At 34.9% G+C, this 21,909-nt stretch overlaps 2 protein-coding genes and 1 non-coding gene across 4 annotated transcripts in view; 2 read left to right on the top strand and 1 right to left on the bottom strand.

Annotated features, from left to right (window-relative positions):
- Positions 1 to 21,909, top strand: part of LOC136276615 (plasminogen-like) — a 323,562-nt gene that overhangs the window by 37,376 nt on the left and 264,277 nt on the right. The gene's annotated exons all lie outside the window — the stretch shown is intronic.
- Trnal-aag (transfer RNA leucine (anticodon AAG)) lies at positions 9,480 to 9,561 on the top strand. The gene has a single exon. It is a non-coding gene; the product is annotated as a tRNA-Leu (tRNA).
- LOC136269712 (serine/threonine-protein phosphatase 6 regulatory ankyrin repeat subunit B-like) overlaps positions 10,940 to 21,909 on the bottom strand; it is a 267,148-nt gene continuing 256,178 nt past the window's right edge. Inside the window, exons 7-9 of one of the 2 annotated variants that reach the window (XM_066089048.1) lie at positions 21,202 to 21,246; positions 14,984 to 15,195; positions 14,456 to 14,550 (exon numbers count right to left, since the gene is read on the bottom strand). In XM_066089048.1, coding sequence (XP_065945120.1) covers positions 14,542 to 14,550; positions 14,984 to 15,195; positions 21,202 to 21,246 — 266 coding nt within the window. In that variant the 3' untranslated portion in view covers positions 14,456 to 14,541. Of the gene's footprint in view, positions 15,196 to 21,201; positions 21,247 to 21,909 lie in introns of both variants that reach the window. The other variant, XM_066089047.1, reaches the window with a different exon arrangement.

Here is a 21,909-nt window from a genome sequence, read left to right as displayed (position 1 = left end):
TCAATTATTTTTGTCGTTTTTTTTTATTTGCAATCACTAAATATAATCTGAAGCAATATAATTTATAAAATTATTAACAATAAAATATTTTTATTCAAATAAGCCCTCTGAATACGACGTTTATCACGCGTGCTTATTATATCTTATGAACCTAACTCCGTCACCCACATGCTCTATGATATGGCAGGGAATGAAGACACATTAACAATTTAGTTAAAACTTCATTTGTATCTAGTCCAAGTTATAATAAGTAAAAATGTTGCATACAATTTAATTGTATTTAATTTCATCGAATGGAAATGATCGCCAGAATAAAAAATGGGTCCATGTAACAACAATCACAATGGCCTTTCAGAATGTATGAATGCCGTTTGATTTATGTCCTTTAGCTTACTTATTTCAAATATTTTATATCATTAATTAATATATTACTTATTATATTATTTATTTATTACATTTTTAGAAATGTATCATATTCTAAATAGCGATATACCGGATATATCTATACCCTGTATAAGGCAAAAGTTACGGCATGAGCGATTTGACGTTATCATCAAGAGTAGTGCATAAAGGCTATTGCGGACTGAAAAAAATGTGTTAATTACCTTAATCAAAATGTATTACATGTGATATGTTTCATATTGACATCTTTAAAAATGGCCACCGTAAATGATCGAATGGGCCCGCATGTCAGAAATATCGATATTGTAGTGCACCCGTGAAAAAGTTTTAGCTGATTTCACACAATTAATGGTGCATAAAATAAACAAGATTTAATTCAGTTATTTTTTGAAACATTCTTAAATTTAACCGCTGCAAATTGTTGACATTTGATTAAATATTTTTGACATGTAAAAAATTACGTCATAATCGTACTTGATTTCAAACGGCGAGGAGTTTCCCGAAAGTGACGGAGTTAGGGTAGTGACGGAGTAGGGGGCTATGCGATATATAGAGGATATCTATATTGTGTGGTGTATATTACTCGTGTGATAAACCTTTGCTATATCACACGAGTGATGCTTTATCAAATACTTCCGGTCCGAACTATTTTTTGACACAGCCCCTCGCTTCAACGCTTCAGTGACCTATTTACGAAGATTTGCTAGTACTTTCAACATTACAATATCTACTACAAAAATTAATATAAAATTGATTTTGTCAAAGATTTAAATTACAAATATGAAGGAAAACACATAACTGCGTAGCACAGGCGTCGGAACCGGGGGGCTATTGTGAGTGGGGGGGGTGTCCCCCCCCCCCCACACACACACCTTTTTGGCAAAGTTATTCATAACAGTAACCACAAGACCCTTTTTTCTTGTTTGTCAAGATTTTTGATAAGTTTAGCCCACTTCTCCAACTTTCAATTTGCTTTGTGAAGTTTATAAAACTGCAAATTACGTTAACTATCAAGGAGTTCATCCTGACGACGCGATGAAAACAGAGCGCTCTGGTTGTGTTTATACACAAGAACATACCGAAATAATGTTTCATAAGACTTTTATTCCACCACCAGTAAGCATCCTTATTCACTATTTTCAATTTCGAATCATAAGGCTATTCTAGTGTTTGTTTTATTAAACATCAACAACTGTTCCTCGTTCGAGTCAATTCAAACTAACGAGCATTCGCAACTTTGTGTATGCCAACAAACTTGATTATTCAAGTCTTCTAATCGGAATTTCCATTTAATCAAGTGAATAAGCTCAAAGAAAAATTATTTAGAGCTAAAAAATTATTTAAAGGTTTATTTCAGTGAATCTTTACATTAAAACAGTTAGATTTATCTCAGGAATGACGTACTAAATTGTATTGCGCAAGGTCACAATAGCCGCATAACACAACGTTGCATCATCGTTTTAAATCTTTGAAAAAAAAATCCAGGTCACACAAGGGACTGTCTCAAAAGCTTTATAATATAAATCAAATTGTATGAGATAAATAGAACATCTATAATTGTGTGATTTTATATTTGCTTTATCCAGGTCGTTGAAATGGTTATATTCGCTCGGCAAGCCTCGCGAATATATACACCATTTCAACTCGTTGGATAAAGCAAATATAAAATCACACAATATAGATATCCTCTATATATATTGTTACCGCCAATACTGTAATTAGTCATATCTATGCTGGTACTGCAGTTAGTCATACCTATGATGTGATGTCATCAGTTTTTGAGCTCAATATTTTTGTGTGTAGAGCCCGTGAACTTATGTGAGGCGGGCTCATGTCCAAGATAATTTTGTACTGAATGTACTTTTCACTGGAGGAAACTACTTAATTGTAAATCGTCATTCGTCATTCGTCATACGTCTATTGATTCGTCATACATCTTACATGTTTTGTCACCCTCCAAAATAAAATAAAGACGCATTTACAAAAGTAACCAAAGTTTCCTCATTTCACCGGCCAGTACAAATATTTACAATTAAGTAGATGATGGAGGAGGATGGAGGGTGAGAAGATAGAACAGTGCCGTAGGAGTGAACGAAGTAGGAAAATGACTCAAAAAGGTGCTGAATTAACCCTGGAAAGTAAAAGTAAAAACCAAGAAAGGTGTTTTAAAATACTGTTGACACTTAGTGACAACTTACAGAAATTATTATTATCATCAGAGGATAAAGAAACGATTAGAAGAGCGTATAGCGAATGGCTCGATAAATACGAAGAATTTCTAGTGTCTCAGGATGAAGAACGGGCTTGGCTTTCTCCCAGCGATCAGGTCCCTGATGAAGAAAGATTCCAGAAGAGGGATGAATACCTTATGGATTTGAAAAGTTCGGTAGAGGACTGGTTTACGAAACATTCAAAAAGTGTTGTGATTGATAACAATTCCGTGAGTTCTAGTGGAAGTCGCAAGAGCAGTTATTCGCAAGCGAAGTTGGAGGAAAGTCAGAGAAAAGCGGAATTAGAGGCCAGTGCGGCATCATTTCAGGAGAAAAAACTGATAGAAGAGGCAAAATTACAGCTGAAATTGAAGGAAGAAGAACTGGATATAAAGACAGCTTTAAAAATATGTGATGAGAGAACTTAAATAATTGAACAACTGGAAAAAACTGATCTGGAAGTGGGACGTCTGTCAGAGGCGGTGGGTGACATTCATCTGCCTTTATCAACAGTGACAACATCAATACATGATCCCATCATGCATGTGTCTACATCTATAAAGCAGTCAAAGTTAAGTCCATATGCACCGGTGTTTTCGTCCGTTCCAAGACCATTACCAACATGTGAAACAGTTAACCAAATTAACAGATCTACATGTACAATGACACCTGGTACACCATATGTGCCAACAATAACACGCCACAATACACCATATGTGCCTGTTTCAAATTATGCAACAAGTCGTCAACCACAGACTCAAGTTTTTTCTCATCAGTCAGAGCCAACATTTACAACTACAGAAAATCACCACAACACAGATGATCTGTTTACAGTTGCAAGAGAGCTCAACAAACCTAAAGCTGACATTCAAAATTTTAAGGAAATCCAATGGACTACCAAAGATTTATCCGACAGTTCAACACCAAAGTGTGCGCTAACACCAGTTCATATGAATAGCGCTTGAACTTTCTTCTTCAATTTACCAGTGGTGAAGCTAACAGAATAGTAACTGGATATTCACATTTGGATGCAGAAAGAGGATACCTACAAGCTTTAGATGAACTTAAGGATCGATATGGCGATCCGGATGTTGTGGCTCATACTTACGTCAAGAAGGCGTTGGATTGGCCAGCAATTAAACCAGACAATTCGAAGGCATTAGACTCTTATGCAATATTCTTAACCGAGTGTCAATTTGCTGTGAATAACGTAAACAGTGCTCGAGTTCTTGAATACTCAGAAACCATGAAACTTCTAATTAGGAAGCTACCATTCTACTTACAAGAAAAGTGGCGAAATGTGGTGTATGAGCTTAAGGACAGAAAAGAAGCTTGGTAAACTTCGTCCGCAAAGAAGCTAAAGAGGCGAATGACCCTATCTATGGAAAAGAAGTCATGAATTCTAGTTCAAGTGCACCAAAACGACAGAATGAAAAAGTGAACACATTTTCAAGACCGAGCCGGAACTTTGCTACAAAAACTATGGAGTCCCATTCATCTACAGAAAATCACACAGCTGCTGTTCAATACAAACCAAAATTTTGTGCTTTTGTGAAACCATGCATCTATTGTGAAGGTTCGTCACATTCCTTGGAAGAGTGCAAGAACATTTTGAAACTTCCTCTGAAAGACAGATATGCAGTTTTAAAAATGAAAGGACTGTGCTTTTCTTGTTTAAAATCTGGACACCAGAAGGGAGTTTGTCAACGCAAGTAATTTTGTATTCATTGTAAGAGATGTCATCCATCTATACTCCACTTGGATCCTCGACAGAGCTTTGAACGTTCGGACCAGAACAACAACAGATTATCTGTACCTTCAGCATCTGTCTTCGGCAGCGCATATGGGGGCTGGGGAGCTTGTGAGGCAAGCGCTTTCAATTATACCAGTGCGACTGAAATCAAGAAACAGTGACAAATACATTTATACATATGCTTTCTTGGATTCTGGGAGTACAGCAACATTTTGTACAGAGAAAATAGCAAACTTACTTCACATGAAATTTGAAAACAACATTGAATTTTGTGACAGTTATAAAGCATTTATGGACAAAATTATCAGTGAAGGTTACGCACAACAAGTTCCTACTGAGAACCTACAACAAAATGATGGACGTGTGTGGTATTTGCCGCATCATGGTGTATTTCATCCCAAGAAGAATAAACGGCGCGTTGTATTCGATTGTGCAGCCAAGTTCAAGGGAACTTCACTAAATGATCAGTTGTTACAAGGCCCTAACTTGACAAACACACTTATTGGAACTCTGATCAGGAGGAAGAGATAGCTGTAATGGGTGATATTGACAGCATGTTCTACCAAGTGCGTGTACCTCTCCAGGATGCTTCATTTCTTCGATTCCTATGGTGGAAAGATGGAGATCCTTCGAAAAGTGTAACTGAATACCAAATGGTTGTGCATTTGTTTGGTGCAACATCTTCACCTAGTTGTGCCAACTTTTGTCTTCGAAAAACAGCTCAGGATTGGAAAGGATATTTCAGTGAAGAGACTGTTAACACCGTTCTCAAAAACTTCTACGTAGATGATTGTCTTAAGTCTGTCAAATCTGTGAACGAGGCTGTAATCTTAGTGAAAGACTTACAAAGACTTTTAGACAAAGGTAGTTTTCACATTTCAAAGTGGATAAGCAACAGTCGAGATGTCATGAACTCAATACCTGTGTCAGAGAGAGCTAAAGAAGTTAAGACTTAAGATCTGGATCACGATACTTTGCCGATTGAAAGAGCCCTTGGAGTCCAGTGGTGCGTCGAGTCTGATCTCTTCAACTTCAAGCTGGAATTGAACAAAGAACCGCTTACCAGACGAGGAATTCTGTCGATGGTCAGTAGTGTATATGACCCATGAGGATTTTTGGCTCCATTTGTTCTCAAGGCCAAATGTATCCTTCAAGAACTTTGCAAGATGCAATTAGGGTGGGACGATAGAATTCCAGATGACCTCGTAATTCAGTGGAATCATTGGTACCAGGACCTCCAGAAACTAGAAGACTTCAAAGTGAACAGGTGTAGAAGCCCTTTGGATTTGATCCAGTCATTACGCAGTTACATCACTTCTCCGACGCAAGCGAAACAGGGTACGGCACAGTGTCCTACTTACTACTGGAGAATACAGACGGAGAACGTCATTGTTCCTTCATCATGGGAAAATCTCGTGTTACACCACTCAAACAGACAACCATTCCAAGACTGGAGTTGACGGCAGCTACAATAGCCATCAAAACCAACAAGATGTTACTGACTGAGCTAGACATGCCCATCGATCGCGTTGTATTCTGGACCGACAGTATGGCAGTATTACGTTATATTCAGAACAGAACGGCAAGATTTCATACTTTCGTAGCTAACAGACTAGCAGTGATACATGAAGGATCACAGCCAAGCAATTGGAGATACATTAACACGAAAGTCAACCCAACTGATTTCGCATCAAGAGGTATATCGGCCAACAGCCTTATCATGCAAGACAACTGGATCAAGGCCCCGATTTTTTTATTGGAACCAAAGGATCAGTGGCCCAAACATCCAATGGAGATCGCTGATACAGAATCATTGGACAATGACCCAGAGGTGAAAAGAGTTACCATCAGAGCAGTCATCGCAGAACAACAGAATTCAGACAATTCTACAGAGTGTGTTAATAAGTTGATTCAACATTATTCTTCGTGGTACTTGTTGAAACGAACAGTGGCATGAATTCTGAAAGTGCGGAAAGAATAGTCCAATATTACAAGAATCATATGATAAGAGTGATCTATCGCACGAAGACCTTAAAGAGGCAGAAAAGTCAATACTGAAATTTGTTCAACAACAAGAATTTGACACAGAAATCAATGCTCTTGCTTCAGGAAACTCTCATGTGCATCGTAGAAGTCGAATCAGGAACTTGGATCCATTTTTGGATGATGGAATTTTACGTGTCGGCGGTCGACTACACCAGTCAAGTATTCCAGCAGAGATGAAACATCCAGTTATTCTACCCAAAGATCATCATGTGTCAACTATCATTCTTAGACAAATTCACCAAGAACTGATGCATAATGGTAGAAACCATATGTTGGCAAAGTTAAGAGAAAAGTATTGGATTATTCATGCTCCGTCAGCCATCAGGAAGCTGATATCAAGATGTGTTACATGTAGACGATTCAAGTCGAAAATTGAAGAGCAGAAGATGGCAAATCTACCAAAGGATCGTATCGTTCCAGATGAACCACCATTTAGCAGAGTAGGAGTCGATTACTTTGGACCGTTCGAAGTAAAACAAAAGAGAAGTCGTGTGAAACGTTATGGCGTAATATTCACCTGCTTGGCAAGTCGAGCTGTACATTTGGAAGTAGCAGCTTCATTGGACACTGATTCTTACATAAATGCCTTGCGACGCTTTATTGTCAGAAGGGGACAAGTTAAGAAGATACGTTCTGATAATGGAACTACTTTTGTTGGTGCCGAACGTGAACTTGCCCGATCCATACAGGAATGGAATCAACACCAGATTCAAAAGTCAATGTTACAGAAGAATGTAGACTGGCAGTTTAACCCACCAGCTGGATCACATCATGGTGGAGTGTGGGAAAGAATCATTCGAAATATTCGCAAGGCCATGAACAGCGTTCTAAGGGAACAGACCTTGGACGACGAAGGACTTAATACCCTGATGTGTGAAATCGAATATATGATCAACGATCGACCGATCACGAAGAATACAGATCACCACTCTGATTTGGAACCACTTACACCAAACCATTTGCTCTTAATGAAGCGGAAGCCGAACCTGCCTCCAGGAGTTTTTGATAAGGACGACATCTATCACAGGAGACGGTGGAGACAAGTTCAATATATGGCAAACCTGTTTTGGCATAGATGGGTACGGGAATACCTACCTCTTTTACAAGAAAGACAGAAGTGGCACGAAATCAAACGGAACTTGCAAATTGGTGATGTTGTGTTAATAGTCGATTCTAATTCTCCGAGAAACTCGTGGCCTATGGGCATTATTTGTGAAACTATACCGGACTGCAACGGACTTGTGCGACAAGTTAAAGTTAAAACTGCGACAAATATTCTGATCCGCCCCGTCGATAAACTCTGCCGGATTCTAGATGGAGATTGTTAGAACTGTTTGATTATTACGAACTTGTGTAAATTTCTGTATTATTATTTGTGATCATTGAATGTTTGTTCATTGTTGACATTTTCTAGGAACAATTGCTAGTCAAAACACAAATTTGATAAAAACTAGGTTGTTTGTAACTTAATGATGTAGAGTATTTTCGATGTAATTGTGTCATATTCATTCCACAATTAGGGGGCTGGGTTGTTACCGCCAATACTGTAATTAGTCATATCTATGCTGATACTGCAGTTAGTCATACCTATGATGTGATGTCATCAGTTTTAGAGCTCAATATTTTTGTGTGTAGAGCCCGTGAACTTATGTGTGGCCGGCTCATGTCCAAGATAATTTTGTACTGAATTTACTTTTCAATGGAGGAAATTACTTAATTGTAAATCGTCATTCGTCATTTGTCATTCGTCATACGTCATACGTCTATTGATTCGTCATACATCTTACATGTTTTGTCACCCTCCAAAATAAAATAAAGACGCATTTACAAAAGTATCCAAAGTTTCCTCATTTCACCGGCCAGTATATATATATATATATATATATATATATATATATATATATATATATATAATATATATATATATATATATATATATATATATAATAAAAAATCACAGTGTCCGGTAATATATATTAAAATAAAAAAATAACAACACTAATCGCAAAACGTAAGCACTTTCATTTCTTCCTCAGACGTTTCACAATACATTTAAAAATAAGTGACGTTAAAATCAATGACGTTATATAAACAATACTATGACGTCACAATTTACTATAAGGAAACAGTTTTATAACGTTCATGTTATTGCATAGTAAAGCAACGTTAATCCATATAAATTTTGATTTTTGACTAAATCACTGTTCAAAGATGGTTTGAGAGTTTGTATAAAATGTTTTTCTTTTTCTCTCCTTTCTACTACGTTGTCGCTATAAAGCTTGTAAAGCGGAATCACGGTAAAATGGCCTTTCCCGCAAATATCTAAATGTTCGCTAACTTTTATTTTACGGTATTCTGGATGTTGAATTTGCTGTTTGTGAACTCGGATCCTAGTACGGAGCGTAGTTCCGATTTCGCCGATGTAGTATTGTCCACATCCCCAAAAATAATTACGGTATATTAAGTTTTTGGTTCCGCACGTCGTGCTGGAGTTTACTTTAAATTCCCGGTCTCCGATTTTGAAGGTGTTTCCTTCCTTTAAATATGGACAGGTTCCACATCGTTGATCTGGACAAGGTGGTGACTTACATTTTTTAAAAAATAAAACAGTCCACAGCCATTTGTTATTGTTTATTGAGGCTCGAAGGTCAATAATATTCTATTTGATTTTCTTGAAAATTTCAGATGTAATTTGATAGCAATAAATCATCATTTAGTTAATTAAGAAATAAATCATACATTTTTATTTTTTAAATTTAGCTTAGAATATTTTTTTTAACTTCTTTAACTGTATTATATCTTTTATATTGTTACATCGAGCTTTTCTTTTTAAGTTAAATTGGCCACGACCATCTAGTCCTTTTTAAAGTGATCTTACTACAAGCAATCAAACAAATGAGAAAAAGATTTATTTCATTGAAAATGATTTTTATTGATAAAAATATTGATAATTTTGTGGGTTTATTTTATGAAAAGAGTGATGATATATTTCTGAAAATTTCATTCACCAAAAATTACCTGTATACTTATATTTATGATTGATTGGTGCTTCATTGAAAAACCGCCAAGGTAGCGTGGCCGAGCGGTCTAAGGCGCCGGTTTAAGGCACCGGTCTCTTCGGAGGCGTGGGTTCGAATCCCACCGCTGCCAATTGTTTTTCAGATTTTAACATTTACTTTTGATTTGAAGATCTACGCTGTGTATTGGCTCTTTCCTCTTAAAATTAAAAGGGTCACGTTTTCAGTCAAAACTTATTTTTTCAATTATAATGTTAATGCTGCTTCAGTAAAGCACTCTTACAGTGAGCTAAAATTTGAGTGTCAGTCGTCGAGTTATATAAGAAAGATACAGAGACCAAAACTCTTTCTTATCGAATTAAATAAAGCCCAGGTCATGGTGATATTTACATTTTGAACACAAAAATTCCATATTTAGACCTAAAATGAATGTTAATTGCCAAGCATTGTTATTTGATGTTCAAAACGAATAAGCATATATAAAAATCAGCTGGAAATATATATATGTGTGTGTGTGTGTGTTTGTGTGTGTGTGTGTGTCAGTTTTATTAAACAATTTGAATATAATATAACTATGAAATCATTTACACTAGTTTTTAAATATCATTCTTCTCACTCTTTCCAACTGACATGATACAAACAGAGAAAAATAGGAATCCGGGTCGTATCCGTTTTCACAAGCTATAAAGAGAGGACTGGCTCCGTTTTTCTTGCATGAATTAATGTCTGCTCCATTACTAAATAAATGTTGTACAACGCTATCATGTACGTTGAAACAAACTGCAGTAAGAGGACTGGTTCCGTCCTCCATGCAAAGCTGAATGTCTGCTCCATTACTCAGTAAAAGTTGTACAGTGCTATCATGTCCGTTTTGACAAGCTATATAGAGAGGACTGGCTCCGTTTTTCTTACATAAATTAATGTCTGCTCCATTAGTCAGTAAAAGTTGTACAGTGCTATCATGTCCGTTTTGACAAGCTATATAGAGAGGACTGGCTCCGTTTTTATTGCATTAATTCATGTCTGCTCCATTACTGAGTAAAAGTTGTACAACGCTATCATGTTCGTCGATACAAGCTGCAGTAAGAGGACTGGTTCCGTCTTCCATGCAAAGCTGAATGTCTGCTCCACTACTCAGTAAAAGTTGTACAGTGCTATCATGTCCGTTTTGACAAGCTATATAAAGAGGACTGGATCCGTCCTCCTCAAATAAATTAATGTCTGCTCCATTACTCAGTAAAAGTTGTACAACGCTATCATGTCCGTTTTGACAAGCTATATAGAGAGGACTGGCTCTGTTTTTCTTACATAATTTCATGTCTGCCCCACTACTCAGTAAAAGTTGTACAACGCTATCATGTCCGTTTTGACAAGCTATATAGAGAGGACTGGCTCCGTTTTTCAAACATAAATTAAGGTCTGCTCCACTACTCAGTAAAAGTTTTACAATGCTATAATGTCCGTTTTGACAAGCTATATAGAGAGAACTGGCTCCGTTTTTCTTGCATAAATTAATGTCTGCTCCACTACTCAGTAAAAGTTGTACAACGCTATAATGTCCGTTTTGACAAGCTATATAGAGAGGACTGGCTCCGTTTTTCAAACATAAATTAATGTCTGCTCCACTACTTAGTAAAAGTTGTACAGTGTTATCATGTCCGTATCATATTACTCAGTAAAAGTTGTACAACGCTATCATGTCCGTTGAAACAAGCTGCAGTAAGAGGACTTGGTCCGTCCTCTATGCAAAGCTGAATGTCTGCTCCACTACTCAGTAAAAGTTGTACAGTGGTATCATGTCCGTTTTCACAAGCTATAAAGAGAGGACTGGCTCCGTTTTTCTGGCATAAATTAATGTCTGCTCCATTACTCAGTAAAAGTTGTACAACGCTATCATGTCCGTTGAAACAAGATACAGTAAGAGGACTTGTACCGTCCTCCATGCAAAGGTGAATATCTGCTCCACTACTCAATAAAAGTTGTACAGTGGTATCATGTCCGTTTTGACAAGCTATATAGAGAGGACTGGCTCCGTTTTTCTTACATAAATTAATGTCTGCTCCATTACTCAGTAAAAGTTGTACAACGCTATAATGTCCGTTTTGACAAGCTATATAGAGAGGACTGGCTCCGTTTTTCAAACATAAATTAATGTCTGCTCCACTACTCAGTAAAAGTTGTACAACGCTATCATGTCCGTTTTGACAAGCTATATAAAGAGGACTGGCTCCGTCCTCCTCAAATAAATTAATGTCTGCTCCACTACTCAGTAAAAGTTGTACAACGCTATAATGTCCGTTTTGACAAGCTATATAGAAAGGACTGGCTCCGTTTTTCATACATATATTAATGTCTGCTCCACTACTCAGTAAAAGTTGTACAACGCTATCATGTCCGTTTTGACAAGCTATATAAAGAGGACTGGCTCCGTCCTCCTCAAATAAATTAATGTCTGCTCCACTACTCAGTAAAAGTTGTACAGTGGTATCTTGTCCGTTTTCACAAGCTTCATAGAGAGGACTCGCTCCGTTTTTCTGGCATAAATTAATGTCTGCTCCATTACTCAGTAAAAGTTGTACAACGCTATCATGTCCGTTGAAACAAGCTGCAGTAAGAGGACTGGTTCCGTCCTCCATGCAAAGCTGAATGTCTGCTCCACTACTTAGTAAAAGTTGTACAGTGGTATATTGTCCGTTTTCACAAGCCACATAGAGAGGACTGGCTCCGTTTTTCTGGCATAAATTAATGTCTGCTCCATTACTCAGTAAAAGTTGTACAACGCTATCATGTCCGTTGAAACAAGCTGCAGTAAGAGGACTTGTTCCGTCCTCCATGCAAAGCTGAATGTCTGCTCCACTACTCAGTAAAAGTTGTACAGTGCTATCATGTCCGTTTTGACAAGCTATATAGAGAGGACTGGCTCCGTCCTCCATACATAAATTAATGTCTGCTCCTTTACTCAGTAAAGGCTGTACAACGCTATAATGTCCGTTTTGACAAGCTATAAAGAGAGGGCTGGCTCCGTTTTTCTTACATAAATTCATGTCTGCTCCACTACTCAGTAAAAGTTGTACAACGCTATCATGTCCGTTGAAACAAGCTGCAGTAAGAGGACTGGTTTCGTCCTCCATGCAAAGCTGAATGTCTGCTCCACTACTCAGTAAAAGTTGTACAGTGCTATCATGTCCGTTTTGACAAGCTACATAGAGAGGACTGGCTCCGTTTTTATTGCATAAATTAATGTCTGCTCCATTACTCAGTAAAAGTTGTACAACGCTATCATGTCCGTTGAAACAAGCTGCAGTAAGAGGACTGGTTTCGTCCTCAATGCAAAGCTGAATGTCTGCTCCACTACTCAGTAAAAGTTGTACAGTGCTATCATGTCCGTTTTCACAAGCTACATAGAGAGGACTGACTCCGTTTTTATTGCATAAATTAATGTCTGCTCCATTTCTCAGTAAAAGTTGTACAACGCTATCATGTTCGTCGATACAAGCTGCAGTAAGAGGACTGGTTCCGTCTTCCATGCAAAGCTGAATGTCTGCTCCACTACTCAGTAAAAGTTGTACAGTGCTATCATGTCCGTTTTGACAAGCTGTAGAGAGAGGACTGGCTCCGTCCTCCATACATAAATTAATGTCTGCTCCTTTACTCAGTAAAAGTTGTACAACGCTATAATGTCCGTTTTGACAAGCTATATAGAGAGGACTGGCTCCGTCCTCCATACAAAAATTAATGTCTGCTCCATTAGTCAGTAAAAGTTGTACAGTGGTATCATGTCCATTTTCACAAGCTAAATAGAGAGGATTGGCTCCGTTTTTCTGGCATAAACTAATGTCTGCTCCATTACTCAGTAAAAGTTGTACAACGCTATCATGTCCGTTGAAACAAGCTGCAGTAAGAGGACTTGTACCGTCCTCCATGCAAAGCTGAATATCTGCACCACTACTCAATAAAAGTTGTACAGTGGTATCATGTCCGTTTTGACAAGCTATATAGAGAGGACTGGCTCCGTTTTTTTTACATAAATTAATGTCTGCTCCATTACTCAGTAAAAGTTGTACAGTTTTATCTCTTCGTTCTGCACCTGATTCTCTATGGCTATTGTTTCCGTTTTCAGTATTGTTACCAGCTGCTAACATAAGAGGCGTCCAACCACCGTAATCGTCAGTCTGGTCATTGACTTTTACGCCTATCTTAATCAACTCAACAAATAGTTCATAATTATGGAACACAGATACAATGTGAATAGGATAAAGTTTTCCCCATGTCTTTTTCAAAGATCCTTTTGCATTGTCTTTAAAAGCAGAAGAAAACATTTCTATTGAACCATTGCAACACAGTGCAGGAAAACATTCGATAAAATTAGTTTGCATTTTTTGTAGATTGATTAAGCAATATTTTGATAGTTGTGTATGACAAAATGCAATGAGAGCAAAAAGTGGCGATATCTTATTTTCTAAATTCAAAAAGGAAAGTTTAGTCAAAAGTAAGTTTTTAGATGTCCGGTGAAGTTCTTGTTTATCAATTGCAACGTTCTTGGTTTCTAATAACAATTGATGATTTTTGGGATGATCTGCTATCTTTTGTATCAGTACTTTAATTACTCTTTCATTCCTGAGACAGGGATTGAGTACGACATCTAACAGGCGTTCTCTAAACAATTCTGTAAAAAGCCTTTCTCCAAGATTTTCAATGTATTTTTCACTCAGATAAATAGTGAACGAGTCGTCGTGTTTGTCAGAATTTCCTAATTTTACTCTTCTTTTAATGAAGCCGATATCAGCGTAGTCTACTATTTCTGTGGGATAATCTATTCCAAACACATGAGTTGTAACTTCCATCACAAAATCATGATAAAAATTATACGTTTCCTCAACTTTCTTGACATAAAAGTTTTTCATGGAGTTAAGGATGTCTCCGATATCAAAAGGTGGCGTGTTTTCTGGTAATCCACAAAGTTTTAACGTACGCTTAAATTTGTTTTCCGTGTCTTTATTTTTGAAGATATCACTTAAACAAAGATCATCGTTAAAAAGAACAAGGAGGGCCAAAGCACAATATTTACCCTTGTCTTTTTTTCTGAACCCCAGTATTTCCTCTTTCAGCACAGTTACAGGTTCTGTAAAAAATTCTACACCCTTATTTTTGTATTCCTCATTGCTAGAATACAATTTACACAATAGCGGGAAATACCTTTCTACTTCAACGATCTGATGACGATCTTTGACGGATAAATTCATATCGGATGTATATTTGTTAAAAATCTCCCGTTTTTCTTTAACAGATAATTTATATTTGTTCTCATCGATGTTTATGATATGTGATTTATTCACGAGATTATGTGTCACTCTAGCATCAGAAATAATGTGATTTCTACACGACATCACAATTTTTGATGTTTTCAAGTATAACTGTAATTCCTCCTCGTATGTTTGCCATGAATTATTCAAAATTTCATCAAAATATTCTTTTCCCAATGGATCATTAAAAACACAAATAGTTTTATCTTTTTTAAATCGACTTGAAGAATATTCATCCACGATGTCTTCTACCTTTTTTACTTGCTTTACGGTCCAGCCCTGTTCTCTGTATTTGAGCGCAATATGTTGAATGATGGCTGACTTTCCGGATCCCGAGTGACCAGCCACAATTACCATGTTCCTGCTTTTAATTATTTTCCTTACTTCATTACACACCTTTGTTGAAATAAAACAGACTTCGTCTTGTTTCCATTGATCGAATATGGCCTTTTCAATTCGTGATTCTATAATGAAAAAAAATCGTTTACATTTAAAACAGAAACAATTCTTGAGTTTACACCTGAAAAAAAGTAGATCCATAATATTCAAAGATATCTATACAGTAACCTATTAACACACACAGGTTCCAAGGCTAATCGAGTAAGATGAAAAAAAAGAGTTGAAAAGGCGGTAATAGAACTTCTTCCAAAACCATGCCCTGGTTTTAAATTGCTTTATAGTATGTATGGGGAATGTTTTTTACTCCTTTTTCGACATATTTTAGTCACAGTTTAAAACATGGTGTTGTTTTGTCAGGTGCCCCCCCCCCCTCCAAAAAAAAAATTAAACAATTTTCTTGTGTGTGACTTCGCCACTACGAAAACGCTACGTATTTTAAAGAAATAATGTAATCTCCGTGTGTTCTGTAAAAATTTCTTTTGTACATCAAGAGTCTTTATACAATGTAAAACCATAAAATGTTAATCTCCGTGTGTTCTATAAAAATTTCTTTTGTACATCAAGAGTCTTTATACAATGTAAAACCATAAAATGTGAATCCACCAAATTCACTAAAATTTACATGTATGTGAGGCAAAAGCGCAGGTCTTTACAATTACAAAAGTAAGAAAAGGTTGATCACGCCCTAAAAAAGGCGCTTTTGCAAACATCAAACTTTTTATTATCATAGACCAAAATCGTTATATTTATACCCGGGGTCATTTTTCAACGGTATGAGAAAGATTCTTCTAAACTCTGAAGACATCGACACGTTGAAAATTGATCCTGTTGAGAATTGACCCCAACCTCAGAGTTTTGACCTGAACTGGAACTTACTCTACACAGTTTAAATGTACAATCATGCTCATATTTGAAAGTTTTAGTTTTAAAATGTTCATACTGTCCGATACATATGCGGACGGGCTAATTTCTTTTAGGTTGATAGGTCCAATTAATCATTTAATTTTGAAACTGAAAATATGATATCCATTTATTATTATTATTACACTATGTTAATAAAGCTAAGAAAATGACCGTTTGCTTCGGAATGGAACAGGCGAGTAGGGCTAGAAAACTTTTTGACATAGATGACATGGTTTTCATTCCCTCATGTGACAGAATTTTAAGTTTCAACTTGTCATAATCTCTGATTAATATATCTAACAAATGTATTGCCCGTTATTGTCACTTTTAAGGCAATTCAACAGAGCTCTATTCGACAAGCACCTGGCGTTGTATTTTCTAATAATTGAAAATATAACCTCTATACTGTTTTATTGGGTAAAGGGTATATATATTTATATCAAGACAAAAGGATATAATGTCAGATACCTATGCTTAATTTGAAGAAGTCAGCATCCCTGACAAAAAAAATGAATGGTTGTCATATTTTTATCTTTTTTTATGTATACTGTATTATACATATATACTTAACAATAATTTTTCATAAACTTGTCCGATTAACTTTATTGAAGCACCATCCAATTTTCTGCATATTCAGAGTCATAGTTCTTTTTAAAAAATGCAATTTATTTAGAACTATAATTTTGAGTTTTCGATTCCATTAATTACCAGTAAATTAGAAACACAGGCAACCGACGAAATATATTTCCTCAAAATTAAAAACATATAGCAAACAGCAAAAATGTTATCAATTTTTTTTAAAAATAGGTTTGCATCTAAATATCTAAATATACAGTCGGAGGATGGTTGATCTAATTATATGAATGGTATACATGAAAAGGCATGCAAAAAGTTGAATATATTAAGATTACTCAAGCATACAATTGATAGATAAACACTTGTTAAAATTCGGCTTTTATCAGACCTAGAATGGAATATGGTGATGTTGTTTGGAGCAGCTGTATCAAGGAAAATCCGATTTGCTTAAACATGTACAAATTTAAGCAACCAGGATAGTGACAGGGATCAGAGCTAATTCTTCTAAAATCATTTTATATTGTGAGCTTAATTTGGAAATCTTACAATCTCGAAGGGATAAACATAAACTAATTATATTCTCCAAGATTATAAATGGTTTAGCACTACAAGATATGTTAGATTGAATTCAATCATATTTTCTAACTGAACATACATATAATCTTAGGTCGAATGACCTTTTTTTCTATCTACCACTATATACCTGTTACAATAGCTTTGCTCCGTCTACATGTAAATTATGGAATAATATTTATGCAGGAAAGAAAATTTCATCAATTTTATCTTTCTTTAAGTCAAACTTAAAAAACAAAATATACAAGTACCTAAAGCTTACAAAAATTTCAGTTAAGGCAATAGGAAATATTATTTTACGTCAATTACGGAATAAAGCTAGTAAAGCTTACTTTAAGGATATTTTAAACTGATGGGAGTCAATGTTTATAGTGTAGGTCTGCATCTGAAGGAAATGTGATTTTCCCCCCTGGATATCCAAGATATACTCAACAAAGAGACGAACTTTTAAAACAACTTATTGACATTAGTGTACCTTTTTATATGAACTATATACTTTATGGTAGTTCTGATTTTTCATATAGATACATGTAAAATTGCAAAATTGTTTCCCATGTTTATATTTATATTAGAGCTCCAAAGCGTTTTTGATTCTCTTAGGTTACACGGTTTAAACCTATTTAAGTATTATACATGTATATTTACTTAATATATAGTCCCCTTTTATTTACTGTTCTTTTCAAATGGGCTGGATCATGAAAATGTCATTCTTATGTTTGTATCCCTGCAGGTATAAATGAAGGTGATAGGTTTGTTAATATATGTGTGAGTCAACATGTCTACCAACAATATGTCATACAATCATATATGATAAATATTCAGATAATTATTTAATATTCAAGTATCCCCTGTCTTATATGCACATAATATCAATGATATTCTGTAAACTGGCAATACCATATTCTTATGACTATAGATAATTTCTTCTTGACTTTGTATGTTTGAAAGGGTTTACATAGGCTATGACTCTTATCCAATCCATTCAATAATTTGAACATTCCGTTCAATAAAACACGTTTAAATTGAATTAATAATGTAGGTGGCTGTGATAGGAAGGCCAACCATCTACTCCAACGCTGCCGTATGATTTTCTTCTACATATTTCTATTAAAAAAAATGCAATTTACCTATTTATTGACGAAAACAATTACTGTTAGTATTTATGATAACTTTTTGTAATCAAAGCAATTTAGAAACTATTAAAGCAAAATTATTTTATTGTCATCCTGTACAAAAATTAGGTTGCTAACTTGCTACAGATTCAATGAAGCAGAATTGTTTATGCCTAAAAAACGATTCAATGAAGCAGAATTGTTTATGCCTAAAAAAAATCAGCGATTTGACGATATTTAGTTACCCTAGTAACTACGTAACAAATAGAATTAAAATAAAAAGGCTTTCAAGATATAGATACTACAGCATTATTCATGAAATAGTACATGTTAGCATATCATCATTTTGTACACTGTTATTGGCTGGATAGATGTGAATACAAAATTCAGATAATCACAGTTTTAACAAACTGAGTGGGTGCGAGCACAAAAATCTCAATATGACATACTCTAAATTTTGTAATTGCACACACCTAGAAAATCTACAATGAACAAAATCAAAGTTTCAATTTACTGGATGAACGTAAAACCAAAATTAAACAATATGATTTATTGTAATTTTTAAAATATTTACATTTGTACACTTCTCCAGCGAATTAAAAAAATGGAGTTTAACTGCATTGAATATTTTAACGTGTAATTATGTATATGTCAAGGGGTAGCTGATATATAATATTCTGGGCTACATTTGGGAACAATTAAGAACTACAAGGCCTTTTGTGGAAATGACGCTGAATATTTATTGTTGTATTTGTATATCGAATAAATGGTTTCCTCAAGTACAGCTAGGTGATCTATAATCATATACAATTATAATATTACTAAGACACTCTCATTCTTTACATTCACTCATTAAATTTATATTTAGTTAAATAATATTTAAATTACACAATGTTTGATTAAAATAACTCACAAAGTATAACAGCAATATGAACTAAGATAATAGTCGGGTTGACAAGCTATGAAGCTTAATAATTCAACCGTCTGTCTTGGGTGGCGTAATCGTGATATTAAATCAAAGTTTGTGCTAAAAATTCGATAATGCAAACGGACATGCGCACTCACTCACTTAAACCCGAAAAACCAGTCTAACACACCCATTCATTCACTGATCCACCTGCCAAACGTAACCACGTGACCTCTCGTACTACTATCATACTATGAATGATTGTATGAATGAATGAAGCGGTGTGAATGTAAACAAATGAACAATGGGAAATGAAAACATGAAATGTTGAAATAAGTGAACGCAAATTTGAATACTAATTGAATAAAATAATTAATCCTGTGACATATACAAATAGTCTTAAAAAAACATATATTTTTTAAAGAAATATATAGATATCACACAAAACAGCAATTATACGGGAAAAGTTTATTATGAATAAAATAGTTATCACATATTTAAAGGGATAATATGTAAATTAAAAAATATTCATTTATAAAGTTTCATATTTATTCTTTATATTTATATGTTTCAATGGGGGGGGGGGGGCATTGAAACATATAAATATAAAGAATAAATATGTATAAACTGATAATTTTAAGAATAAATATGTATAAACTGATAATTTTGAATTAAATAAACTAAGGATATAATATTGATTACTTTATTTTGTGCTTCTTTGCTGTTGAATTTTGAACCGGTTTCATGATCAAAATTCCACGATGCGGGTCAATTTTCAACGGATTAGGGTCTCTATTCAACACCTTTCGTCTCATTATTCAACGTTAAAAAATGACCCCCGGGTCAATTTTCAACCCGGGTCAAAATTCTTCGTTACACCGGTTCAAAATCTGAAAATCGGGTCGATTAAGGATTATTTCCTTAAACATATGAAAACGGTCCCTTTTTATACAATAAATTAAAGAAAATCTACTATGCTTGTGAAAATTTTAAAACAAGAGCGAATAAATAATGTACATTCCGATTAATGTTGATATATTGCATAGCTTTTTATTGTAATGATTGACGCATTATCGATGATTTTGTTCACCCTGTAACGGTGATTTTTGCTCTGGTTTGTGACCTTGTCCTTTCAATGAATACAAACAAATATAATAAGTTGACCGTGGATCATTAGACGATATGTATATTAAGAAATTTAGCAGATCAGACAATATCCCTTACATATTACGTGACTTTTTATCGTCAAATTCTCATCAGTTGAGGGAAAACCTAGCGATCAGAAATGAAATTCGTTGATTCATCAATTTACAAATAGGCCTTGGGTATTCTTATAAATTAAAGTAAATGGATTAAAGTCACGTCAAACACGCTTACCGCGAAATGTAAGTTACCCGACACGCGTTGCACAGACGAGTACATTGGGTTCAGAGAGTTCATATAAGTTAAATAACATCAGTTTATAACATGGAAGACCAACAAGACCTTTGCATTTATTTTACAAGTAACATATGAGTGCAGTGAGGTACATTTTACCTCATACATATCGATAAATTTTGACAAAGTGTATTGACCAGATGAAAAAGAAAAATGTACCTTAATGCGCACGCTTATTTTTAAAAATTTTAAATGTGTGGCGGACCTAAAATTTTACGGAGATTGAATGTAAACAGTGTATACCCCTACCGAAAATGATGTATATAATATCTTCCATGTAGTTGTTTTCTTGGGTAAGAAAGTGATTCAATAAGAGTACATATATCAAGTTAAGATTAAGTAGCTATTCACATTAATAGTGGTAAGAATAAATCCATGACAATTTCAAAGCTCGAATTTAAAATGCAATTCAATTTTAAATTGCAATTTGCTGTGTTCCAAAAATTGATTGTTAAATATTATTGCATATCATCTGTCCCTTCTAAAGTATTGATTATCAAAATGTTTTCAAATATACATAATATTAATATATACATAAGAAATGATTTTTTAAATAACTATACCTTGAGTAGATATTTTGTTTGACTTTTTCATCTCTTCTACATCCTCTGCAAGAATAAAGATGAAATCTTTAAATGTATGGAAATATTTTGGATCCGTTAATATATTTGCGTGAATAAAGCTGTGTTTGCCAGTCATCTGAAAACGTTACCTTTATTTCATTATTTATTTATTTAATTAGTCAATTCTTTGATCATTAAAGACCCCAAAAACTTTTGCAAGAACGTGAGTCATGGTTCACTGTGACGTTTTAAACCAAAACATGAACTGTTTCTATTACATGTGTATTCAATCTTATTACCCATTTGTTAATCTCACTTGTCTGTTACCCTTCATATTTGTAAAACCACACTGCAACTCTCCAAACCCTTTTGTAGTAATGAAGATAAAATCTTTAAACATGTAAAATTATTTTGGATTTTTTTTTATACATTTGCCTAACAAAAACAGGGCTTGCCATTTACATTAGAATGCAGCATTACTTTATTCAATTTTTAATTATCAAATCCCCAATTATTATTTTTTGTTTGAAACAAGAGGGCCATGGGCCACGTCGCTAATCTGAACAGCAGTTCATTTTATCATTTTAGTTTAGTTTTTGAATATTTTTCCGATATATTTTAAAGTTAAACATTGAGCCCCTCTTGGGGCCTAGGTATTAGTGTTGGGTCATAATTTAACCAGTTTATAATCCATATTTTCTAGGAACG

Source organism: Magallana gigas, chromosome 6 (genome assembly GCF_963853765.1).
Source record: "Magallana gigas chromosome 6, xbMagGiga1.1, whole genome shotgun sequence".
NCBI classification, from domain to species: Eukaryota; Metazoa; Mollusca; class Bivalvia; order Ostreida; family Ostreidae; genus Magallana; species Magallana gigas.
This window is presented reverse-complemented; position numbering and strand designations above follow the sequence as displayed.